At 44.3% G+C, this 14,512-nt stretch overlaps 1 protein-coding gene across 1 annotated transcript; it reads right to left on the bottom strand.

The window, feature by feature from the left end:
- Window positions 1-4,174: 4,174 nt before the first annotated feature.
- Window positions 4,175-13,885, bottom strand: LOC105921581 (E3 ubiquitin-protein ligase RNF152). Its single transcript, XM_012857413.3, has 3 exons — window positions 13,695-13,885; window positions 9,967-10,737; window positions 4,175-5,826 (listed from the first exon to the last, which is right to left on the bottom strand). Exons 2-3 carry the CDS (start codon window positions 10,584-10,586, stop codon window positions 5,571-5,573), a joined length of 876 nt encoding a protein of 291 aa, XP_012712867.3. The 5' UTR covers window positions 10,587-10,737; window positions 13,695-13,885; the 3' UTR covers window positions 4,175-5,570.
- Between the last annotated feature and the right edge of the window lie 627 nt (window positions 13,886-14,512).

The raw sequence follows: 14,512 nt of genomic DNA, 5'->3' as shown, positions 1-14,512 counted from the left end.
ATTCCCAAATATTCCTGTACCATAGGAAACATGAGCCCAGTTTGATGAAACCAGAATCCATAAATCATCAAAAACAGGGAGAGCAAAAGTTCAGATCAGAGAATTATTTATACATGAATAATAAGTTTTGTTCACGTTTAAGTTCAGAGACTCCTGCATGCTCTTAAATACTGTAGAGAAAAAACAAAAATTATGTTAGATATGTTTACCGTAAGTACATACAGAACATGGGAATAACTTTATTTAATAGAGGACATTTATTCTGGCTGCAGAGACGCTAACCTGAACCAGGTAGAGATTTCCGAACCAGCGTTTTTTTTTTTTACCAGCATCTGGGTTTGTTTCTGGAGCTCACTGCTTCCAGACATTAGGTGTAAATATGTACTTCAGAGCAAATAAAAGATAAAGTGATTCATATGTACATATGTTTGTATGTACAGAGAAATACAGGTATGTTTAAAAAAATAGAACATTGTGTAAAAGTGCAATATAATTTGCGAGTAATTTCAGAAAAGTGAAGCTCCTTTATTTTCTACAGTTATTACATAAGCAGTGATATAATCCTTTGTTTCTTGTAATTTTGATCATTACGGCTACAGATGATGAACAGTGTCTCAGAAAGTTAGAATACTGTGAAATAGTTGATTACTGAAAACTCCAGGTGTCACACTCTAATCAGCTAATTAACTAAAAACACCTGCAAAGTTTTCCAGAACCTTTAACCGGTCTCTGACGGCTGACTGGACAGATGTGCAGAAGATATCTCCAACCTTCAGAAGGAGGAGCAGCCACAGAAGGTCCCTGCAGAAGAAGCTGGTCGTTCACAGGGTTCTGGGTCCAAGCGTATTAACAGAAAATTGAGTGGAAGGAAGACGTGTGGCAGAGAGAACCGCAGCCTGGAGAAGAAGCAGCTTCACCATGAGAGGACCGAGGCTGGAGTCGATATCTCAGCAGCTACGATCTCAGCTGGGCTCAGGAGAAAAGGAACCGGACCGATGCTCCGAGGTCCAAAGTTCTGCTTTCAGATGGAACCAAATTCTGCATTTCAATTGGAAATCAATGTTCCAGAGTCTGGAGGAATAGAAGAGAGGTTCAGAACCCATGAAGAACCAGAACCAGAGTGAAGCTTTAACAGTCGGTGATGGTTTAGGTACCAGGTCATCTGCTGGTTCTGGTCCTCTGGGTCTACCAGGACATTCTGGAGCTCTTCATCCTTCCCTCTGTAGACAAGCTGTGTGGAGATGCTGGTTTTATTTTCCAGCAGGACTTGGCACCGGTCCACACTGACAATGGTACCAAAAGCTGGTCCAGTTACCGTGGTGGTTCTGTTCTTGGTTGACCAGCAAACTCTCCTGACCAGAACCCATAGAAACCTCTGGGCTGTTATTAAGAGGAAGATGAGAGACACCAGAACCAACCAGGCGGATCACCTCAAGGCAGCTATCAAAGCAATCTGGGCTTCCAGAACCTCAGCAGAACCACAGGCTGATGGCCTCTATGCCATGGAGCTTTGATGCAGGAATTCATGCAGGAGGAGGACCAACCAAGTGCTGAATAGAAATTAACTTTCCATAAGCCTGACGTTTGGGTTTAAAACATCTTTGATGGGATCTTGATTGATCTGATTTTCTGAGACACCTGGAAGCTGTAATCATCACAATTATAAGAAACAAAAGCTTGAAAAATTTTCCTCTGTGCGATGAATCTTTTTATCTCACCTTCTGGAATGACTGGCCAACAATAAATTGCACTTTTCCACAATATTCAGATGTTTTGAGATGTTCCTGCACTGCAGAGCAGCTGGTCAGGCTGTGAGGAGCTCAGAGTTCATCAGAGAGCGTCTCTGGGTTTGGCGACCCGCGTTCTGCCGGGCCTTCTTCTGACCCGGGTCAGTGTGAGAGAACCAGCACAGGTCCGGACTGAGGGTGGTTCCTAGGAACCAGCAGACAGATGTGGAGGATTCTGAGGGGGAAGTTCTCCAGAGGTCCACCGTCATCTTTTCAGTGTTGAGCGGGTTTAGCTGTAGCTGGTTCTGATCGGACCAGCCGATCCATCTCCTGTCATCCTGGATCTGATGACGGTGGTTTCACCTGCTAACTTTAAAACTCACTTCTTTTGGACCTGTAGGTACCGGTTCTCATCTTTTTTTTATAACAGAAACTTACAAAAGTCAGTCAGAATATTTTCTACCATCTTGTTCATTTTTAAGTTCCTTTAGATTTTCTGGATCTTCAAGTTTGTTCTTCCTTTTCTTTGCATAAAAGTTGAACGTCTTCTCGTACAGCTGGGTTTACCCTGCATGCCTCTAAGCTTGCAGCAGAACCAGAACCTTTGGACAGGTAAACGACACGTGATCAGTGCTGCCAGCTGTGTGATGCATGTAGAACTGCTGTCTGGGGATCTAGCAGGAACCTTTAGAAGGTTCAGGGTTCCACCTGCTGTGCTGTAGCTGAGGAACGTCTGTCCGGTCAGAGTTCTGGACCGTGTCCCCGTTTGTGTTTCAGGGTGAAGCTGCCGCCGATCCAGCAGAGCCTCTGGAAAACGGCGCTCCACGAATGGATGAGATGATCCTGTGCGTCCTGCTCCAGTCAGAGCATTGCTAATAAACCACTGCTGCATCCCAGGAGTCGCCTTTTCATTCCAGCTCTCATCACTTTAACAGGAACCATTTAATAATGAAAAGCTATTAATAAGGAAAGTTAACTGTTCAGGTTTATTTTCTACCAGCAGGGGGAGACATTTTATCAAACATCTCTACAACTCTGCTGATAAAGCCAAACATGATTGATAAACTTTTCCTCTCCACTGTCGCTACATGCATGCTGGGTATGAGGGATTGCTGCAAAGTCAACCACTCAGCATCAGCAGCTGTCTGCTGTGGCTCCATGTTCATCCAGGAGGAGGGAATCCTGCAGGTCAACAACCTGCTGGGTTTATTTACAGAGAACCAACCTGGATTATAAACTGAACTCGACTGTTTTGATATTTGGGATCAATCAGAATGGATCTGGCTGATGGACTGAATTAACCTTTAAGTAGCTTGAGAATATTTGTGAATTGGTGATTTAGAAAGACATAGCATTTTAGGATTCCTACATTTTGACTTTGTCACAGCTTCATTGGATAAAACAATCCTGAATCTGGAAAAGGCTCTGTATAAGAATCTAAAAATACAAGAATTAAATTTGTTTTTAGATGTTATTCTCTGTGTGGAAATATCTGAATTTACTGAAAGCTTTCCCAGCAGAATGTTGATTTTGGTCTAAAAGATGCACTTTATCGTCCTCCACCTCAGGGATCAGTTTACGGCCAGTGTCAGGTTTATTTTTCTAAACCAGAACAGAGTTACAGGCCGAGAAAACTGATGGGTGCTGAAAATGAGACGTTCCTCAGGTGGTTGAGGAGCCGACGGCAGAACAAAACGTTAGAGAGGTCAGGCTGTCAGCTCACATCTGACTGTAGAAACTACAAATGTCACAATGCATCGATTTATAGAAATATATCAATTTATTAATGAGCCAATTACATCTATGCAAAATGAAAAGATCAATCCATATTGTCAATTTTAAGATGCACCTTTATTTTGAAATTCATGCACGAGACTATAGTGAGCAGATTTTAAAATTGGAATACATTTTATTTTGTTTTCCACTAAATTTTAAACCATATGTTGAGACAGATTTAAATTTGTAATTGCTGACATAAACTGCTGTAATTTTTTTTAATAGTTAAACCAGTCTTTTGTAAATGAGACACTGAGTCTCAAGGGACTAACGTGTTCAAATAAAGGATTAATATATAAAAAAAAAGCCTGAAACCTGTGAGAGCTTAGAAATAATAAATATTAGTCAAATCAAATTTGTCAACAGAGACAGGAGTGAGTCCTGCTGGTCTGTCCACTCCAGCGCCAATTTAGTGTAACCTGTACTGATTTTGGGCTGTGGGAGGAAACTGGAGTACCAAGAGAGAAGCCACACACGAACAGAGAGAACCCACAGACTCCAGAAAGATCCCAGGCTGGACCCGGGATTCAGAACCCAGGACCTTCTTGCTGCCCCACAAAAGTTTCTACATGTCAAAGCGGGTCAAAGATTTAAGAAATTAACTAAATCAATGTGCATAACCCAAAGTTCCATCAGATCAAGCATGAAAACCAAGAAACTGAAGGATTTATTCAGAACTTTATTTAAATCGGACCCAAAAGAAAGTGTGACAGTGCAAGGTTGCCTAAAAGGATCATAAATATATAAAAGATTATTTTCCATTGCACAGTAAAAGAGGCCCGGACCTCAGACAGCGACATAAAAACAGGACAGAGTGTTCTAGAAACCGGGCTTCAACCGATCACGTTTCAGAACCGAGACAATGAAGCCAGTTTCTGATTTCAGATACTATTTGATATTCAAAGCAGTTCTGGAAGAAGTTTCCATTTGGGACTATTTTAAGGTCAGATAAAACATTCAGCATGCAGAACCATCAACGGGACCAGGCCGGTCCGAACCGCCGCTCTGAAGGCCCCTGCAGCACCCAGAGTGCTGACCCTGAGTTCATTCTACAGGTCCAAACCCTCCTGACCCATTCAGGTAAAAAAAGAACCTCCCTCACAGAACCAAACTAAGACGGGCCAGGAGAACCCGAACCAGAAGCGTCGTCTCTGCAGCTTCAGAACCGGCCTCCTGTTTGTAGAAACAAATGCGTCACCGAAAAGTTTCTGTGAAGAGACGCATTCATGTTGTTTTTAACACGCAGGCAAATTCAGGCCACAGAACCTCAGAGAGAAACGGACCTGAACGGGCGAGTGTGACCGAGCAGAGGAACCGGCCGCAGGTTCTCTGTGGTCCTGTGTCTGAACCGCTGCAGCAGAACCGCCGCAGCCGGCTCGTTTGCATGACATCCGTCAACAACATTTGATTAAAAGGGAAATCTTTGGCTGCGTCGGAGCGGAATAAACAGCGGTCTGTCCCTGAGTGTCCGTGTTTCAGAGGAACCGGTGCCAGAACCCGCGTCAGCAGGAGAACACGCAGAACAAAGAGCTGTGTTTGGAGCGAAGGAAACAAAACCCGGGTTCCAGGCGTGGATTCAACCTGAAACCTTTCAGGAGTGAAAGTGGAAGCGGATCATTTGGTCTGAGGGTTATAGCTTTGGGAACCAGACGGACTCCGACCCGTTTCTGGTTATTATTTAGCTCTTGTTTATGCAAAAACGTGTTTTTTGGAGTAAAACCAGGAGGAAGCGTGCAGCTTTGCTGTAACAGCCACACATCTGGTCCGGGTCAAAGGCCAAAAAGGTCCGACTCAGCTCAGCCGCTCCACAGCATCATTCTGGACGCCCAAAGCTCACGTAGAATCTAAAAAGATGACCAGCCACCACCGCCCCCCCACTCAACTTACTTCCCATGACTTAAAATTAAATATATATACTTTTGCAGCAGCAAGTTTAAAGTTTCTATTTGAAGGACGTTGCCTTATTGCACATCCGGGTCGGTTCCAACCTCATCGGCCACAGGAAGATGAAAATGTTCCGTTTCGTCCTCCAGTCGGACGCAGAGGTGGACAGGAAGTGACGTAAAGTCAGCCGGCCTTGTTGTTCATGAGCAGGAAGATGATTATTCCCGTCAGGAGGATCATCATCATCACCACCAGGGTCAGCAGGAGGGCCCGGCACAGCGGCCGGCCCGTCAGCCGGAACAGGACGCCGCTCAGGCCCCCCGACTCCCCGCCGCCGTCCCCTGAGGACGAGCTGGGAAGTCCCACGTCCAGAGAGCGGTTCACCGACCTCAGGGAGGTGACCGACCTGCGGCCCGTCCGTCCCGGTCCGTTGGTGTTCCTGCAGAGAGAGAACCGGGTTTCACTGAGTAAACCTGAACATCAGATCAGCTTCTCTACTTAAAGCAGAGCGGAACACATAAAGCTTTATCATCCGCAGAGAGGAAGCATAGATATTAATACCGGCCTGCCATTCCAAAGGAGACAGACTTTACATTACCATTTCGTTGTATTCAGTAAAAACCCGACATCCTGGCTCATGGCAATGTAAAATATTCCGTCTGTCTTTCACTACTCTGAACCACTGAGCTATAAAATACACTGGAGTGCTGATTTTGGCGAAGAACTGAAGTCACTGGCCGCCATCTTGATCCTCCCTATTTCACAGGTAATTCTACAGTCAGTGGATGTACTAACACTATCAACTACTAGGAAATTAGGTGCTGAAATATATATATATGCTGTAGCGCACATATTCCCTAGTTACTGGGGGAAAATAGGGAGTACCAATATGGCGGCCGGTGGCTTCAAAGCGACTTATTCTAACAGCGGCTATTAGCACTCCAGTGTATAATATAGCTCGGTGCTCTGAACACATCTTTTAAAGGAATGACTGCCCCACTGCTTAGTTCAGAAGGGGGGGGGGGGGGGTTGGGGGAGGAGGACAGACACAGCGGCTAATTTATTACTGAAACGGTCTTTATCAGGGGTTCAGCAAATTACCTCTCCCAACCATAAACTGTGTGTTTATTTTGCCCTCAAAGGGGAGACACAGTTAAAAACTATGCATTCCTCAGTTCCTCTATACAAATACCTGATTAATATAACAGAAATATAACTAAGATATTTATTTTCCTCAACAGAAGACGTCAGGATTACTACAGGAGCTGCTGGCTGGTTTTCAGCACAGCTGGTTTATTTAAACAGAGGGTTACTCTGATGTATTTTCCTGATCATAATTAAGTTTCTTCATATTTCCTGTCCATCTCAAAATGAGGTGCAAAACTGATTTAACCATATTTAGTAGCAGCAAACATTGAATTAGCAGCGTTGTTCTTTTATTCCGTTAATTTGAAAAGGAAACTTCTGCTTTAAAAGATTCAGGGTAAATGGTTTCATTTAGAAAACAACAGATTAGTTTATTAAGTGGTTTCGTCCTGATGAGCTGAGAGGAAGATTTTACTGATTTAAACGGGAGTAATTACACGACACACACGCGGTCTGAATCAAAGAACCAGGAGCACGATGTCTCTGACGGTCAGAAATATACCCCCCCCAGGTTCTGTTTGTACTGGAACCAGCAGCCCTGGAGTCAGACCTGCACCTTTAAAATAACCTGAAGTCTTTGTGGTTAGTGACCAACATGGCTGCCGCACATATAAACACCTCTGAGTGCTTTTAATCAAGGCTGACAAACAGGGAGCTGTGTTCCTTACAGCTGTATCAGGTTCCTTTATTAAATACATAAAATGTGCAGAAACATTTTTATTATCTCAGTGCAGCAGCGGGCTCGTCGTTAGGGAGCATGGCGTTCACATCTTTGAGAGGCCACAAAAGTTGCCGGTTCAGAACTCCGTCATTCTGGGTCCCTGAGCAAGAACCTCGACCACAGATTTAACCCCGGGTTCCTCTCAGTGGCAGCAAGCAGCCCGCTAATGCAGAGACATTTCCCCTCCGTGGGAAATAATTTAATTTATCTTGTATAAACTGGCAGTTGGTACAACATTTAAATGCTGCCAGATTTCAAAATCATAACTCTCTGACCTCTGCAGCTAAATGTGAAGTTGGACCTTTAACACGGATGGTTGCCTTGAGTCTAAGGTTCATCCAGCCTTCACAGCAGAATGATCTGTGGACTTCATGTAAACTGGTTGGTTTTGTGGTACAAACCCGGTTTTAAAGAAGAGGCCATGAACCTTTAAGGTCACGGCTTTGGTTAGGCCATCATAGAAACTCAGTGTCATCCAGATTAACCTGTTTGGAACCCGGTTTGGGACCATTGTCCTGTAAACAGGTCCAGCTAGGCCCAGGTTTCCACCATGTGAACCAAACGGTCCGCTGAGGATGAAGAACCTTGCTGTGGGTCTGGTGCCAACAGTGTGAAATTAACAGCAGAGGAGTTCTGATGTTTCTCGTTAAATTAAACATCTAGACCTGCAACCTTCGCCTGGACATCAATGTCTCTTAACTTTGGATCAAAACAAATCAACAAATGTTAACTCTGTATATAGTAAATGGACGTATGCTGGTGAAGATTCTCAGTCATCCAGGTCATTGTCAATCCAAAAAAAAGTAAAAAAAAACAAAGCAACTGGACTTGTTTTCCGTAGTTGAAGACGTTTCGCTTCCTCTCCAGGATGCTTTCTCAATTCAAAAAGTCTGGAGTACTCCACATTACTCATCTTTTTGTTATTTTAAATCCCAAAAATGGCAGTTCTTTAAAAATTCCCCACAGTAGATATTTGTGAACGTTATAATTTGCCCTTTTCTAAAAAAGGTTGTGTAACATTTGCTTTAAACTAATGTTAACTGGCAGGACTGAGGGTGGAAATGGCTGCTGGGATTGCCTGGTTGCAGAGGACTGGACTGGAGGTTTGGACCTGAACCGGCAGAACTATGATCCCAAACACATCCAGGCTGGTTTCTAACGGACCAAACATTATGTTGATGGAACGGCTCCGTTCAACGGGTCAGCTGCTCATGTATGGACCAAACACTAAAGGCCAGAACGTTCCAGGAAGCCAGCCAACGCTCCATTCTGCTGAAAGTCTTTAACCAAGTGTTTGTGGGGTTGTATGTAAATATCTGAGCCTGTGTGGCTCAAAGGAAATCTACAATAAATACAAAACTGTGCTTCCAATCATTAATAAAGATCATTTTATGCTGAATAAAAAAGGAGTTTTAATAAAGGACTGTGCTGGCGATCAGTGGAGATTCAAGTTAATCTCTTGTTGCTGCTAATGATTCGTCTTTTAATCCACCATTCAGCCTGAACAGAGAGATGAAGTTCCCTGTGGCTTCCGGTTCTGACCTCTACAGGACTGGATCATGTGCTGAAAGGTTAAATCAGCTGGAATGGAGTGGTGGCTTGTCTAAAACACGTTTTACACACATTTACCTGCTGTGTCTCAGAATTTACGTGGGGCAACCTTCAGGACGCTCCCAGATTAAAATGTACCGATGGTCCAAGTGCAGCTCTTCTACATCCTCTTTAAAATAAAATCTGTTTTCACTCCATGCTAACTATTCTGGAAAACCGCAATGAAGGAGAAAAAGAAACCAAAATCTATAATCAAGTTGTTCATTTCCACTGTCACCACATGCTTGGTCAGGAAGAGGAAAACCTTCAGGAACCTTCAGGAACTGCCATTATGAACAGAATTTACCTGCATTATATCGTCACCTGGGTTAAGCTGGACTGCGTGTTAAATGGGAATCTGTCCACTGATGCAATCAGATATTTATTCCATTAATTTGATCTGTTTGTCTTGAGAAATTAAATTAATGTGAGCAAAGATCTGAATCTGAGACTCTAAAGGTCTCCTGTAAAGTTCAGATTGGTTTCCCTCAACAACATCTGGGTCACCGGCACCAAACTATGAAGAAATAAACCTGAAAACTAGGAACCGTAGCCGTGTTTTGGTTTTACCTCCTGAAAACCAACCAGCTCCAGTAAAATGACTCGACTGAACAGATACGCTGTAATAAAGCCGACCTTTGACCCCGCTGCGCTCTGTTTCCTCATCACTGCCGACTCCTGCAGAGCCCAGCTTCAGCTGGATTCTCACGCATCATAACCAGGAGCCTTTCTTTAAAACAAAGTTATGTTTTACTGCAGATTTTACCTCTCAGTGATCAATGATTCTCCATCTAGCAGGTTTCTAACCCTCAGCCAGGAGCTAAAAACTGCTTCAGTCCAACCTCTGAGCACCGTGTTTGAGGAAGAAACCAAAATGCATTCTGGTGACCTGCAAGCGTCCCTGATTTTAGCTGCAAGTGAACTATTGTGTAAGATAAGACGTTCATGTTGAAGCTCTAACATTTCAGCCTCTCTTGGTGACATCCACTCCTGCCTGTCAGCTTTAAAGCAACAGGAGCAGCTGCTTCTGTAACTGAACCAATCAGGACGCCGTTATTCTCATCTAGGTGCTGGATTCTCTACACGAGGACAGAAAAGACAAAACAGAGAGCTCAGTCTGACCTTTTGACCTGCAGCTTCCCCTTGTTGCGGATGAAGCGGATGCTGTAGACCCTCTGCATGGCGGCCGGCAGGTAGGACAGCACGGTGGAGTCGGTGGCCAGCTTGGGGAGGCCGAGGGGGGGCAGGGGCGTCAGGCCGCGGCACAGCGGGCACTGGATGGCGCTGGGCTCCGACGACTTGACGTTCATGCGTGCCAGGCACTCCAGGCAGAAGGTGTGCTTGCAGTTCAGCATCTTGGGGCAGCGGAAGACGTTGTTGAACTGGCTGAAGCAGATGGCGCACTCCAGGTCCGGGCCGCCTTCGTCGAACATGTCGTCCTGGGCAGGAGACGGCCGGAGGTCCGGGGACGGGATGGAGACGGAGGCCTGATGGGAGTGGAGGCCGGCGGGAGGAGCGTAGGGGTTCTCCACGGGACTGAAGGCTGGCAGCGGCAGCGTGGAGCTGGGGGTCTGGCCATGGTGGTCCGCCGGGAAATGAGGGGCTGGGGACGCCGACAGAGAGCTGCAGCCGGTCTGGACCAGCGGAGGGTCAGATGGATCACAGCAGAAATTAGGATTAGAGGCGGAATACGGAGTTGGACAGCTTGAAAACCCAGAATCATCATCGGCATAGGGATTCATAGCTGGGCCACGGAGACGGGAAGGTTGGAGTCCAGGGAAGGAGAACCGGTGGACGGAGGAACTCTGGCCTTCAGCAGCAGGAAGTGGAAGCTTCAGCGGTGAATTACAGCGAAGTCAGCTTCAGTTTTCACAACATGATGGCTTCTTTACACTGGATGGTAGAGAAACAAGCACGGCATCAACAGTGAAAATACATCCAGACCCTAAATGACTTCATGTCTACACAGAAAACCACGGTTCTAACTGTTAATGGGTGTCATTTTCTGAATGCTCTCCAGTAAACAAAGAAAATATGAGTATCGTTAACTGAAAGCAACGAGCCGTAGAGGATCTGCTACTTTTCAGCATCATCTGTGTCGTGTAAGCCCCCCCTACCCTGGAGGTAGTTCAGGGTTTTTCAGCTGTGGGATGAAAACATTCATCATCAGACTTTCAGGTTTCCTCTTTTTGGTGGACCACTCCCTCTGGGTCAGAGGTCAGTCTCTGCCTCAACCAGAGGAGTTCCAGCATCCTGATGGTCGTCAGTCCAGCTAAATGAAATTAGTTTAGGTCATCACTGTGTTTTTAAGCCATCAGTGGGTCTTTGAGCTCCTTACAGAACCTTGAATGTTTCATCCAGGAAAAGAAACAGAATAATGTGAAAATCAGCATCTGAGTGGTTGTGGGGGAGGGGGGGGGGTGCCCTGAATCACAGTAAAGGGTAACTCATGAGCTTTTAGCTACGATGAGTTAAAAGCTCATGTGTCCGTTGTAACTCTGATTGAAGACATGAGCTCTTAAGTACCCCGTGGTTCCACCGTTAGGCTCCTGGCTTCTCTGGACCCCACATGAGGTGAAGTTGCATAAAACCACCAATCAAAGAGCATCAGACCCAGACTGAGGCACCTGGATCAAACTCAGGGCCGATGAAGCCGTCTAACCAGAGACATCTTCTGCTGACCTTCACTTCATTTTCTACTGACTGTCAGATGCTCCAGTTACCGCCTGATTACTCTGCCACTCTCATCCCTTTATTAACTTGGTTCTGTGTTAAAAGTCAATTACTGTGCATCCCTGAATATGTTGACAATATGACAGTTTAAGGACTGTAGGTTGACAGTGGAGACAAAAAGCACGGCTCAGATTCCTCATTCACCTTTTCTCATTTTTAATCAATGAGGTAAAAAACCTGCAGCTGACTCTTCACCTCAGCATAACACCCCCGACCTTTCTGCCTCCTGACATCTCAGCTTTCAGCATAAACGTCTCAAAGCGTCATGGTGGACATGAAGCTGAACTCCCATAGCCAAACCTTTCAGCCAGCATGTCAACAGACCCGGTTCCTCCGCTCAGGACCAGAAAACACAGAACCGGCGACACTTTCTACCCCTGAACTTCTAACCGTGGAGGAAACTAATCACCGGACAGACTCGGACTGAGAAGAAACTCACATTTTCTGTCACAGCAAGCAGATAAACAGTTTAAACCGGTTTAAGGGTCAGACAGGCCCCATGGACGTGTGCAGAACCCAGATCAGTTCTGAGAACCTTTTCAGTAGAACTCAGCTATTACAAACCGGCTGAACTGTAGGGATCCGCTTCAGTAGGAAGGTTTTTATTCAGAAAAGCTTTAATTTTATAAATGCTGAAACAATTGTGCTGAAAATATCACGTCTGGCTCAAACTTTTATAGTTTTACACACATAGAAACCTCGTCATGATGATTACATTTCAATAAAAAAGATTTTCACAACTCTGCGCTTCCTGTCAACAGTCAGAATATCAGCAGTGGAAAGGCTTTAGTAAAACAAATGAAACTTTTACACCATTAAAGTTTGTCTGAAGTTCCTTTGAAAACATGAAATACAGAATAAAAATCTAACGTACCATAAAAGCCGAGTCTAAAATATCTGAGAGCCAGAGAGCTCGTACCTCTGGCCGATGGGAAACTGTGGTCCTCTCTGACACACCAGCTCTCTGTAACTGAGCTCTGCACATTTCCATTGGTTTGCATACGTTTCCGTAAAACCGGATTCTGTTCTCAGTCCCAGAGAACCACCCGACTGAACACAGGTTCTAATCTAGCGGGAGCTGAAATTTGCATTGTCCATATTATTTACAAAGGCAAACAAGATGCAAAGCAGCTGCTGAACGTAGGAAGAGAAGCAGGAATCACCCGGCCCTCCAGCACACACCAGCCAGACATCTCTGCTGGGATCTGGCTAATTCCTGCAGCTTTTAAAGATTCACCTGGAGGAGAAGCAAACCCAGAAACTCAACATCGACCGACGTGTTTCTGCCTGGAAGTTAAAGGAGGATTCATTTAAAGCTGCTGATTATTCTCAGTTTGGCAGGAGAGCTGGATATTTTGGCTCATTTCTGTTACCCCTAAAAAAACAGAACCTTGATTTTCTATTGTACACAACAATAATATTTGTATGCACATATATACATCTGCTCCTAAAGATTATAATAAAATAAACTCATATTAAAACCTATTCAGGCTGAGACTTGTGTAGATGTTAGTTTAGAGGCGATTAAAGCAGGAAAAGAACCTGCAGATGTGTAAACTGAGCATGTGCTGCGCTCACATGTCAGAGATTAATGTCTAATTTTAAAATTGAGGTTTTATTTATGGTTATGTTCATATAACCAGATATAAACTGTTTAAGGACTTCATGATGGCAGCAAACCTGAAATAAAAGCACTAAGAAGACTAAAAGTCCAGGTCGATCTGATCCGATTTGATCTTTTCTGACACTTTAAAAACGATCATTTTCTAAAATATTGTTTGGCTTGTAATTGATTTCACATTTTATCTATTTAATGAGTATAAATCTAATTTTCTCCTGATGAGACAGAAGTTATTGATGCAGCTCCAGGAGGATAAAGGTTCTGTCTGCAGGGCATCAACAGCTCAGGAAAGTTAAAAAGTTTCATCAACAACAAAACGTTCACATTCAGGTGAAAACCGAAATGAAAACCGTTCTTCTCCCAGGCTCCATCAGCCAGGAACATCTCGTCCATAAAACTCAGCGCTGAGGTTTTCATTTAAATCTTTCCAGTCAGCTATTTTAACTCATGCAAACCAGCCAAACGTGCAGTTTCTGAGCTCGGCTCGTGTTTTTACCGTTTCTGATCTCCTTCCTCGGCCCAACCTGCAGGTTTACGCTCACTCCAGATTTTGGATCCTGCCTTTTTTTCTGGAAAACTCTGCAGGTTTACAGATCTGCGTTAAAAACCGATGAAGCAACCTGGGAGTCTGCTCCACAGCTTCTCTGCAGAGTCTGCAGGCTGACACAGCTGAGGAAAGAGATGCTGATTGTTGCTCAAGCTGCAGACTAATTAATGCAACGCTTCAGGCCTGCAGGCCTGCTAGTCCACATCAGAAGGCTTTCACTCTAAAATGCATCATCCGGACCAAGAATCCAGAGTAACAAAGGCCAACCAAAGCTTTCCTGAGCTGAACCTCGTCTCACTTAAACCGGTTAATTACCAACCAGCCAGAATAGCTCCGCTAGGCACTAGATATTTTTAAATGTAATTAAGCAGCCTATTTCTGTAGCTGACCACTGAGACAGTATTGAACTCATTAAATAATCTATTGATCATCATTTTAATTATTTTTAATTATATGTTAAATTAATATTCTATTTCCATTGTCTATACTATGATATATTGGTGTTAACTCTCCTGTTTTACTCTTTATTTATCATTATATAACTCAAATAATCCAACTGAGATAAAAATGTCTCTTTTAAAAGAGAGACCAGGCCAACAAGGCAGCGGCACAGTTGCTTTACTAAAAAGAAGAAATACAGTTTAGAATAAGATCTTGGTCCTATAAAACATTCATAGTAGACTGCAGATCTCAACAGAGCTTTGAAGGTCCGTTCAGTTTGTAGTTTAGCCCAAATGTTGCAGCTGAAAATGATGCCGTTTCTGCTT

The sequence above is a fragment of the Fundulus heteroclitus genome, chromosome 12, assembly GCF_011125445.2.
Source record: "Fundulus heteroclitus isolate FHET01 chromosome 12, MU-UCD_Fhet_4.1, whole genome shotgun sequence".
Classification (NCBI taxonomy): domain Eukaryota; kingdom Metazoa; phylum Chordata; class Actinopteri; order Cyprinodontiformes; family Fundulidae; genus Fundulus; species Fundulus heteroclitus.
The sequence above is the reverse complement of the archived record's forward strand: the minus strand, read 5'-3'. Positions and strand labels throughout refer to the sequence as shown.

What these genes read in the sequence shown, in the direction of transcription:
- LOC105921581 (XM_012857413.3), bottom strand. Translation starts at nt 10,586, where the DNA reads ATGAATCCCTATGCCGATGATGATTCTGGGTTTTCAAGCTGTCCAACT. An exon ending in GGGAAGCTGCAGGTCAAAAG is followed by an intron (nt 5,827 to 9,966) that starts GTCAGACTGAGC and finishes CTCTCTCTGCAG; the next exon opens with GAACACCAACGGACCGGGAC.